The sequence below is a fragment of the Chiroxiphia lanceolata genome, chromosome Z, assembly GCF_009829145.1.
Source record: "Chiroxiphia lanceolata isolate bChiLan1 chromosome Z, bChiLan1.pri, whole genome shotgun sequence".
Taxonomy (NCBI): Eukaryota; Metazoa; Chordata; class Aves; order Passeriformes; family Pipridae; genus Chiroxiphia; species Chiroxiphia lanceolata.
Window position 1 is genome coordinate 26,070,455 of NC_045671.1, and position 12,136 is coordinate 26,082,590.

The following is a 12,136-nucleotide window of genomic DNA, read 5'->3' on the forward strand; positions in this document are numbered from 1 at the left end:
CAATGATAAAATATTGTCAGCTTTATGGTGGTTCTGTAGCAATGTGTGACAATTTTTCATAGGAGACCCATAAAGCTGCTGCCTTTTCATAAAGTGAAGGTGGCAGTCACGAGCTGAAGGAATGTGATGAGTCAGCTTAATGTACTTCATTAAATATTCCTCTTTTGTTGGAATTTTCTTCTTCTAAACTAAATAATTTTTCTTAAATACCTCATTAGAAGGGGACTATATGCTATAGACATTTTTTTTAATGTGAAAGTTTTATTCAAAACTTTTCACATTTTCCTTTCCACATTCAAGTTATGATTATTCTAATTGACACCTACATGTCTTCTCATTGATTGTGAGAGATTTAATAGGCACTGTCCTGCCTGTTAAGTGCATATCCTGGTAATTCTTTTGAGATTGTAATTGTTCCCCAGTACTCCCTGGCTATTAAGTTTGCCTCTTTTTCCCCTTTGGAAAGCATTAGTCTCCATAACGAGTTGTGAGGTGACATTCTGTGTGAATAGAGTGATTTGTGTGGTGCTGCTTGGGCAGGAATGCAACATGTTTCATCCATAAGGAATTTAAGACGGAGTGCATGGAGTGATAGGGGATAGAGATTGGCGGGATTAAGGAGTAGGAGAGTGAGACGTAATGTTGTGGATATGAATACAAATTGAAACAGTAGAGGTAGTGGTATACTTTCTTATGCTGTATGTGGAGCAGTCAGCTCATGACAGAGGTGTCAAAGCAGTTAATTGTGCACTTGTCCTGGCACAACATTCTTTTAGACTTCTGCACCTGTATTGCCACACAGACTTCCTATAGCACTGTTTGATCTTTGTTAGCGCACGTGACAGACTCATTGTTTATCTTCATTCCATGATTACAATATAACCAGTTATTTGTTTTCTTTAAGAACTGCCTGAGACTACCTTAATTGAAGAGAAAGTTCAAGAGACAGAGGCATGGGCCAGGCCTCTGGTCTACCTTTGGCAGACAAGGCAACCCAATTTCAGTGCTGAAAAAGAATACAATGCAGCTTGTGCAAAAAAGGAACCTCACTGTGCCATTTGTACTCTTCTCATGCCATACTATAAGGTAAGCAAGATTGTTGCAGCTCCATCTCTTGATGAAGCATGAAATAACTGGCTGGCTACTTAATTTCCAGTAAATTATAAACCAGATAAGCTTCTGCATTTCATTTGTAAGAGAGGTAAATAAACTCAAAATTGTTAAAATTAGAACTGGTAGTCTGTTCCACTGCATCTCCCCTTGGTTGCAGACAGTGTATGCCTTTACTACCATTTATGCAAGATTGGTATTACTGTATGTGTGCTTGCTCTTGAAATTTCAGTTTTTGAGGTGGTGAACTCTAATAGGTTTGCATCTTTTAGCTATTTCCTTAAATGCCCATCTTCAAATACTTTTTATGAGAGCCTCTTTTATGTTGCCTTCCTTCAGTGTTGAAAAAGTGTTGTCACAGTACTTAGGCCTTCTTGGGAAAAGTATTACCACAGAAACAGTCTAATGCAGAGCACTGTTTGATACTGCCTTGTGGAATTAATGTGTCAAATGTCAACTAAAAATGCTGTCATAGTACTATATTACTGATTCTAAAGCTGCTAAGCTGGAATTTCCTCAGCATGGGAACCAGGAAAAAAACATTGCACTGGACTGAGTTCAAAGGCTCAAGAGATACAATATCATCGAACACCACTGCAATAACGGTAGTTTGCAGTCTGAATTCTATTCTACAGTTCTCAGTTATTTTGAACAATCAAGATAGAATGGCTGTGATAAATACCTAGAAGTAGATAATTTCCTCATGAAACCGTTATACTGTTGATGCAAAAGTTGGGAGGGGAGGATCAGTTTCATCAGAATCAAAAGGAACAGTAAAACTCTCCTTTATTTTACTTAAATATAAATTTTGTTTATTTTCCAGCCAGTCAATCATGATGAAGAAGGTCCTACTTTCAGGGAAACAAACTCAGCAGGAACACTGATGGCAGAAAATGAAAAGACTAAACCTCTTATTCCAGAGATGTGTTTTATTTATAGTGAAGAAAACACTGAAAACTATCCATCAAATGCCTTTGTTGAAGAAGATGGAACAAGTCTTCTGATTTCCTGTGCAAAGTGTTGCATACGGGTTCATGCAAGTAAATAATCTAATGGTTCTGTTGGCAGAAATATAGTTTCAAATTTTCTTTTATTGATAAATAATAGTTATCTAGGCTTCTAGCATGGCTCTAAAAGTACTTGGCAAACATTTCCATTTGTAATGCTTCAATCACTGTCCAAATTTTTTTTTGAAAAGTACATTAGATTTTCTATTACTTTTTAATGGTTGCTGTGAAAATATTGAAGAATTAACTTTCTTGGAAACTTTCAATAATCACAAACTTCTGATTCTTGTTTCTATTCTGAGCAACTAAATTACTCTTTTACTTCTCATATTTTAAACCACTGTGTGATGTTAGTATGCCCTTACTAAGTAGTCAGGGTAAAATTCTGCTGGAGAACTTGAGAATATTCCTATTAACTTTATGTAGTAATTTCCTTCACCTTACATTCTTTTTTATTGCAAGAGTTACTGATAAATACATGGACTTAGTGCAGTAAGTTCTAAAGGCAGTAGAAATTGAATAGGTAACTCTAAAGTCCGTATCATATTCAGAAATGTGGTATAATTGCATAGGTGTCAATATATTAAATAAAATTTTTACTGCAGGGAGAATTCAGGATTTGCTATTGTACTGACAGAACTAAGAAATACCCTGTGATTTGGGGTTTTGGGTGTTTGGGGATTTTGTTGTTGTTTGTTTTGGTTTTTAGTTTGGCTTTGACTTTGTGGGTTTTTTTTGTTTTGTTCTGTTTTTGTTTTGGGCTTGGGTTTTTTTGGGATTTTTTTTGAGTTTTGAGAAGATATGTTTCACAGACTATGGAATTAGCAGACAGCCTGGACTGGAAAAGCATCTCCTTTGTCACAGGACGTGTGCTCTGCTATTGTTTATATACAGTTGAAGTGTATGATGTTATTAATAGAAAAAATATAATAATCAATACAACTCTCTTGTTCTAGGTTGCTATGGTGTTCCTTCTCAAGAAATCCATAATGAATGGTTGTGTTCGCGATGCAGAAAAGAGGCCTGGACAGCTGTAAGTTTCACGTGTTGCTTAGCTATCTAAAACATCAGAGATTAAGGGGAGGGGAAAAAAGTAGCACATGCATTATTTCATGTGGAATGCAGCCTACATATTTTTTCTGAACACTCTTGCTAGAGAAAAATTATTTGTAAAATATGATGAGATTTCAATGTAAAATGTAATGGCATTTTGATAGACAAAATTGGAATAGTTTTACAGACTTATGAAAAAGATTGACTGACAGAGTATAGTTGTGTGAAAAATGTTGTTCAAGGAAAGAACTGAAAATTAAGATGCTCATAAGAGAGAAAAAAATGAGCTTGCTCCTAAATAGGTATAATCCAATTTTCATCTTTCATTGTTTACCTGAGTACCTTGTTACAGCTTCTTTACCAGACAGTCATGAGTTTCAGGATCTCCTGAAACATATTTGTGACTACTGTTCTAGTGTAAGGGGAAAGTTGATAGGAAAAACACAACTCTGTTTTAGCAAGTGACAGGTTGCTATGAGCTCAGAATTTTATTATCAATTAAACCAACAGGGTCAGAAAGCCCTGCTACTCTGTGAAAAAGTTTTGTTAATTTCTTTTCAGGGAAGATACAGCTATGATTTGCAAGCATGGGAGTTCTAAGGAGAACCATTCTTATTCATGAAATACCATGCATGACAGCAATAGGACTGAATGCCATGTTCGTGTTAAAAAACACTGAAAAATTTAGTATGTTGCCTTGGAACCTGATGTTAACTTAATACATAACGGAAATGCATTTGAGGGGAAATTTGGAGAGACTCTTTGTCTTTTGAGTATAGTATATTTTTTTAAAAGCAAAAGTCCCTAAAAAAAAAGTAAACCAAAATTCAGTCTTATAATTTGTTAATGCTGTGTTGTAGAAAGGATTCTAAAATTGTTCTGGAGTTTAAGAATATTTTACAAGTATTCTTGACGTGAGGAGGACATTTAGATAGCATTGGTAAGTGAAAGATAAGAACAATAGTGAGGTGACTGACTTGACTCAGATTCACTATGGGTCAGTAGTAGAGGAACTTGATAATATGATAGAAAAAAAAATGTTGGGGAGAATATCAAAGCTTGACTTGGCAAACTTTTTTGAGGAAAATTAACACTCATGGAAAACATTAATTTGAGAAGAATTATTCATGTTTTACTGAATATACTTAGTTCTGTTCTGTTATGATGCATACAAGTTTCTGAAAGTAAGAAAGATCTGAATTTTAGGGAAAGTAATTTCAGCCAAATTATTTGAGGAGATGAGGTGAAGCACTAAAGAGATATCAAAACCATACAGAAAATAGCTGAGTGGAAATTTTATATGATGAGGTTTTAGAATAGGATTTTTGCAAAAGCACACTCTAGGAACTGGAGAGAAGGCCCAGTGTATTCCTATAATTTTATATCTTGGGTAATAAGAAGGTAATAGGGCTGAAATGGTGCACCATTCTCACCGCGCAAAGACTAGACAGTGTATGTTGGCAGTTTGGACAATTTATTTTATAAGCTTTGCCTATTATATATTCAACTGTATTGCTGTGATTTTATGTGTGCATTGATTGCTGTACAGCTGAATCATTAGTGCCAACAACTTAATCTTTCTGTAACTCTGTTTTGGTAACATGAGTGAAATAAACTTGTAAAGTAAGAGAGCTCTTTGTACAGACATGTTTGTGTAAAAAAGTTCCATTCTTAATGCCTTAAATAATTTTTAGGTTGGAAAGTTTTAGTGAAATATCTGAGATTGAATATACCTCATTAATATTATGTTTACTTACGAAGTTGTCCTCCAATCTGCTATCTTGTAGTCTTCATTATTACATGCCATTCACATGTAAATGTGAATTGTTCATTTTCACCTGAAAGATGTAGGAGAGATAGATGGTAGGTATGTGTTACCTGAGTTAAATAGCAGAAATCCAGCTGTTTAAAGGATGTGGAAAATGCTTCGTTATGTACTCACACATGAATGATACACCATTCGCTTTTTCTTTTTTAATAATAGTGTCTTTCAGAAGTCTTGAGATGCTGAAGCGATCTCAGAGCTATGTAGTGATTACTAGAGTTTGCAGAGCTTAGCTGAGGTGACATCAGCTTTTTGAAAAGGCAAGAAATGGATGACCCGAGGAAGCAGGTGCCAGTCAACCCATCAGGGATACCAGGAAAAATACTGGTAGATCTATCAATTTCTAAAAACCTAGACAATAACAGAATACAAAGAGATATGTATTTAAGACAGCTCGTGGGAATAAGGAATAAGCAAAAGATTTCATACATCCTAACTTCAAATGCTTTTGATAGTATTTTAAATTCTGATATAGCAGTAACAGAAGACATACATTGAAAATTAATAGTTGCCAAATATATAGCAATATGGATTTGCTTTCAACCCTTAATATCTCAGGCCACTAGCCATCATTCTCATCAGACTCTTAAAATTGAGAGAATGATAAAGGTTTGGGCATTGTTTGCTGATTACTTTTCATACCCTTAAGATATGTAGAAATCTAGACTGGTCTACTTTAAGCCGTTTAAGATGATTGCACAGGAGCTGAAGGAGTATGCTTCTTGTGAAGATGCCAAAGTGTTAAACTATATTGAAGAAATGGTGTAAAATAAATCATATGGAATTCAACAGAGATAGACACAGTACAATCGTCGGGTTATGCACACATAAGATGGGAATCTGTACCTAAGCAGTAGCTCTGGTTGCCAACTGCAGTTCTGACCACTCTGGTCACAAACTGAATGTAAATCATTAGTTCTGAAGAACCTGAAACATCACATGAGGATGTTTAAGACTTGTAATAGAAGCAAAGTCTCAAAAAAACCACCATGGAACAATCCTTCTGCTCTCTTCAGTTTTAGAGAGAGCGCAGCTGAAGAACTGCATCTCATAGTGAACATACAGGGCTGAAAAAACCATGTGCTTGAATGGGATGGAAGGAAACAAGAGTTGCAACTGAAAATAAACCAAAATTCTTTTAATCATTCTTAATAGATCTCAATCATGCCATAAGGGAGAGTTGAAAAGATTTAACCTTCTTATATAGCCAGGGGAAAGCAGAAAGGAAAAAAGTTGCATTCAGTCACGTAAAATTATATGTGTACGACTAAGAGTAATACAATCAATTCCCATTCTCTCATTTTAGGGATATGACGACTTGTCATATCCCTAAAGCTGATGCTTTAAGTTGCATCAGCAGAAGTTAATATCAGGACATTTTATGAATTTTTATTTCTAAAACTAGTGTACCATAAGAATAGGATATATATAGATTTTACAGAAGGTACTCCTTCACAATTTTTAAAAATGTGTTAGATAAACATTTTTTCAGGAATAGTTGAAGAAGACTTGATTGTACCCTGAGGCAGAAGGATAAAATAGACAGTGAACCTTTTTTTCTGCAGTTCTCATTTGCTTGTTTGAACAGTATTATTCATTGCAAAGCATTGTGATTGTAGTTATCTTTGGAAAAAAAATTATCAGTTTGATATGCAACTTAAATATATTAATATATTTTTGCTTGTATGGAACCTTACTCCTGACATCAGTGTGATAAGAATTGCTGATACTTATTTGGTCTTATTTATAATTTTAGGATAATATTTCTGTCCCTTCAGAGTTTGAACAATAAGCCTAGATTATCCTAACAGCTTTCACTTCAAAATAGTACAATACTTTTATGTAATCTTGGCATTATACTTAAGATAGTGTGGTTCTCTTTTAACCAATCTTTTGTATATATGTTAGAAAAAGACAACTGAATTAAGTACTGTTTTCCTTTTTGAAAATCTGCAATTTATATTAGTTTTACCAACCTGAAGCTTTACATTTTGTGCTTCGAGTTAAATGCATATATTTTTTTCTGAATCAATTTTTAAATTTTTATGATTTTTTCATATAATCATAGAATACCAGGTTGGAAGGGGACCTCAAGAGTCATCTGATCCAATCCTTTTTGGCAAAAGCACAGCCTAGACAAGGTGGCCCAACACACCGTCCAGCTGAATTTTAAGTGTCCAATGTAGGGAACTCACCACTTCCCTGTGGAGGTTACTCCAATGGCTGATAGTTCTCAGTGTGAAATTTTTTCCTTTTGTGTCTAATCAGATTGTCTCCAGGAGTTACTTGTACCCGTTACCTATCATCTTTTCCATGAGACTCCATGTAAGAAAGGTAGTCTTCATGTTCTTTGTAGCCACCCTTTAAATACTGGCACCTCATGATAATGTCTCCAAAGCCTTCTTTTCTCATGGCTGAACAAACTCAGTTTTCTCAGCTTTTCCTCACATGACAGGCTTCCCAGTCCTTTGATCATCTTTATGACCTTTCTCTGGACCTCTCCAGCGTGACCACACCTTTTTTGTATAGTGTGGACCAAAACTGAACACAGAATGAGTTTTCTATATCTTTTGTTATACATATGTTATTTTAATTGTATTTTAAATTGCTGTGTAGTACCATAAGTCTCTCTTGAGAGGGAGGTGAAATTAAAGAAAATTACTTATTTGCATGACTTCTTTTTTTTATTTTTTTTTACTATAGGGAATATAGAGTGAGTGTATTTTACATTCCAACTGATACAGTTCAGACTTCAAGTTTCTATGTGCTGTAGAAATAACACGTGACTTAATAGCTAAAGGAAGGTGTATTATATGTTAATCCCAACAATGAACATCATTAAAGTATAGAAATAAAAAAGTGTCTGTGTGGACTCAGATTTACAGAGCCAAATTTTCCCCATGATGGATATTCTGTTTTATATTATCAGAGGAAACTGCTTTTGAGATTCAGAAGCATACTGTTTTCTTGCAGTTGCAGCATCTCTAAGGAGCTGAAGTAGTATGCTTTACAATACTTTATGTTGAATTTTCACCCTCCAGGATATACCTGGATTCATGATACATAACATATCTTTATATTCGGCTAGGGAGTAGGTCCTGTTTGATAATAATTATTGACAAAAGAGAAGAGTGATACTGAGTGGTCTATGCTAATGGACAAAAAAATAGCCATAAATCAACCCCTCGAAACAATTTTAAAAAATCAAATAATATTAAATAAGTTATCTGCATGTCTCCTGAAACGGTAACTGTATTCATACAAAGTGCCTTGATTGAGAAAAATGCCTCATTAATCTTAAACGCTTCAGCTAGAGAAAGCTACTGAAGTCAGGAAGAATAATGACTGGCATTACTGAGAATGCAATGTACTGTACAACGAGCAAAGACATGGTCACCTAATAGCTATAGTACATAAACACAGAGTACCTTTATTATTTAGAGGACAAAAGGATTTGGGACAGGAAAGAGTTAGAAAGGAGAGCAAGTAAGGAAACAGGTAAATACCCTCCAGTACCTTACTTCACGGTAAGCCAGCTGTTCATGCTGCATGACTTTTCACAAGTTATTCTTGCGCTATTCTCCACGGCACTACAGAGATTGGTAAGTACCTAATCTGGTTAATTAGCACTGATTTTGAGAACATATCCTATGTTTAAACAGCTTAGCAGATATTTTTTTTCTGTAGTTGAGTTTTTTCATGCTTTGTATATTACTTATTGAAAATTGATCTTTGGGTTTCATTGCATTCTATGATTAGAGTAGCCCTTTACATCATTTGAAGGATTTTTATTTTCTTTTTCCCAAAGGCATCAAAGAAGTGGCATGTAAGTGCTTTCCACATTCCAGCTCAGAAACTGCCCTATTTCACCCTACTGAAAATAATGATTTGGAATGTTCTTTTTATAGTGGTGCCCTTCTCAATAATACAGTGTCAGCATTTCCATTATAAACTCCTCTTTTCAGAGGCTGGTAACTGCCAGAATTAACATGTGAGTTGGTATACAGTGTCTTAAATTTCAGACTGATTTTGCTACAAAGCTTTTAAAAACATTTGAATATTGTTAATAAAAGAAACTATTGGGCATGAAAATCTGACTACAATGGGAAAAATAAAACACTAAAGCTTTCTGTGTTTTTTTTGTTTTCAGAAAAGTAAGACCTAATTTTTTTTTTTAGTTTTTATTTTTTAAATATGGATATTTGCAAACCTTCTCTGCAAAAAGTTGACTTGCTGGGAGAATTACTTATAGTTGCAGCTGGTAATCCTATGTAGACTCTGAGGTGGGGGGAGCATGGTATTTCTTTATGGTTTTGATATTAGGCCAGTAACAAGATATGTATTGCTTTCAAAAACCAGTCTGTGACACAACATACTTTAGCAAGTTTGTAAATATTGAGTTTCTCTGATGGGGTCACAGAAACCAAATTGAAGACCATTAAACTCAGAAAATATCTTTTTAACCTAAGTACCATAAGGCTCAAACTCAAAGTCTGTTTTAACCTTCCTTTCGCCTGTGGTTCACTACATCAACCTTTGCCACTGATACCCATATGAAAAGGCTTGACAGCTTTGGGCACCTCTGGTTGAGTTGGTTTTCTCATCTTACCAAGGAAGGAATTCCCTGCAGGGTAAAGCATGATTTCGATAAGATGTAGCTTTAAATGTGGCCCTACTTGGGGGTGGAATTGGACCAGAGAACCTCCATCAATCTCATGCAATCTAAATTTGTCCTCAAAGACCATATCTGATCTCCAGGGCTACTGCTCGAAAGTCATTGAAGGGAAAAACATGCTAAAAATAGCCAGTAGCAGGGTATCCTACCATTATCTCCAGTCTTTTGGAGGCGTGGATGGTTGGATGAGACCTTTATCTCGGCACCCGAAAGACTACTCGCTACCTCCACCCGCTGGGTATTGTGAACGACATAGGAGTCCATCCTCATGGTATGAACGGTGTAGAAGTCCATCTCCATGGCATGAACGACGTAGGAGTCCATCCCCACAGTATGAACAACATAGAAGTCCATCTCCGTGGCGTGAACGGCGTAGAAGTCCATCTCTGCATCGTGAGCGACGACGAAGTCCATCTCCACGACATGAATGACATAGAAGCTCATCACGGGAGCGGTTCCATGTAATAGCAGAAGAGTAAAGAGGAAGGTAGAAAAGATTCTAAGTGGGAGAGATGGACAAGAAATAATCCGAGAAAGTGAAATTACACAATCACTGACCACAAGAGAGCTTCGAGATTTACGGAGAGATTATATGTGCTTGCCTGGTGAACGAGTCCTCACCTGGCTGGTGCGATGCTGGGACAAGGGAGCTGATAGTCACGTGATTGAAGGTGATGAAGCACAGCAATTGGGATCCATTGCCTGAGACGCTGTGATAGAACAAGAAATGGGAAGGGAGAAAATGGCGTCCAGTCTCTGGCTTCGAATCCTCCATGCTGTGAGGGCAAGATACCCATTTAAGGAGTCCCTGACAAGTTCTTCAAGAAGGTGGAACACTGCGGAAGAAGGCATCCAATACCTACGGGAATTGGCCATGCTGGAGATTGTCTACTCTGATCCAGACTATTATGGCATCCAAGTTCCCGAGAGTGTTTCCTGCCTGCAACCGATGTGGAAAAAGGTAATTCAAGGTGCCCCCAAACCGTATACCTACTGCTTGATAAGTGCAAATCATCCAAAGATGGATGAACCAAGCATGGACACCATGTGTGCTTGGATAAGGAACATAGAGGAAAATCTGGAAGACTCCTTCGATCCCCTGTACTGACACACCTACGATAGGGAAAGAATGGAGAGAGATTATGAATACTCCAGATATGAGGACGACCCTAGAGATAGAGATGACGGAAGGTATAGAGATTACAGAGAAAGGCCAGTGGAACGATCACGGCGCGATTGACGAAGATGACCTTGATCCTGGTCTCAGTCTTTCTCATGATCTCCATCATTCACATGTTGAAGGAAAGAAAACCCTAAGCGTTGGTCACGTAACCAACTATGGGCATACCTTCGTAGCAAAGAAGAAAACATGAAGAAGTGGGATGGTGAACCCACTTCCAAGCTTGAAGCTAGAGTGAGGGAACTGAAGCAAAAGGACACTGACAAGAAGCTTGTCTATGTGGTAGATGCAGACTTAGAAAAGATACTACGATCGCCAAAACACAAGAAGATGGAGGTCCACTTCAACGATGACAAAAAGGCCTCTAAGAAGTCAAAGTCAAAGTCCAACAATGAATGCTCTGATCAAGACCAGTAGAGGGGCCCTGCCTTCTGCCAGGAGAAGGAAAGGGACCAAGAAGATAATCGTGTTTACTGGGCTGTGTGGGTTTGATGGCCTGGCACATCGGATCTTCAGAGATACCGGGCCTTGATAGATACTGGAGCCCAGTGTACTTTAATGCCTTCGGAGCACAAGAATACTGAGACTGTTTCTATTTCTGGAGTGACAGGAGGGTCTCAAGAGTTATCAGTGGTAGAGGCCGACATAAGCTTAACAGGAGACCAATGGGAAAAGCATTCCATTGTGATGGGGCCAGAAGCCCCTTGCATTCTCGGCATGGACTACCTAAGAAGAGGATACTTCAAGGACCCGAAAGGGTACTGGTGGGCTTTTGGTGTAGCCACGGTGATTGAAGAGGAGTCCAAGCAATTGTCTGCCCTTCCTGACCTCTCAGAAGACCCTTCCATTGTAGGACTATTGCGAGTCAAAGATCAAGAAGTGCCAATTACCACGACAACTGTACAAAGACGACAGTATCGGATGAACCGAGATGCTGTGATCCCTATCCACAAGATGATCCGAAAGTTGGAGAGCCAAGGGGTGGTCAGCAGAACCCATTCACCATTCAACAGCCCCATCTGGCCTGTGCGTAAGTCCAGTGGAGAAAGGAGACTGACTGTGGACTATCGTGGCTTTAATGAAGTCATACCACAATTGAGTGCTGCCGTGCCAGATATGTTGGAGCTCCAGTATGAGCTGGAGTCCAAGACGGCAAAGTGCTACGCTACCATTGACATTGCCAACGCATTTTTCTCCATCCCTTTAGTGGCAGAGTGCAGGCCACAGTTTGCTTTCACCTGGAGGGTTGTTCAATACACCTGGAATCGACTGCCCCAGGGGTGGAA

General features: G+C 37.5%; 1 protein-coding gene across 7 annotated transcripts in view; it reads left to right on the top strand.

Annotated features, from left to right (window-relative positions):
* KDM4C (lysine demethylase 4C) overlaps nucleotides 1–12,136 on the top strand; it is a 257,803-nt gene that overhangs the window by 157,433 nt on the left and 88,234 nt on the right. For 6 of the 7 annotated variants that reach the window (XR_004354389.1, XM_032674844.1, XM_032674848.1 and 3 more), the window contains 3 exons: nucleotides 905–1,086; nucleotides 1,934–2,150; nucleotides 3,074–3,150. Coding sequence is in view for 5 of the 7 variants with exons in the window: in XM_032674844.1 (XP_032530735.1) it covers nucleotides 905–1,086; nucleotides 1,934–2,150; nucleotides 3,074–3,150 (476 nt within the window). In the remaining 2 variants the exon portion in view is untranslated. Of the gene's footprint in view, nucleotides 1–904; nucleotides 1,087–1,933; nucleotides 2,151–3,073; nucleotides 3,151–4,030; nucleotides 4,111–12,136 lie in introns of all 7 variants that reach the window. The other variant, XR_004354390.1, reaches the window with a different exon arrangement.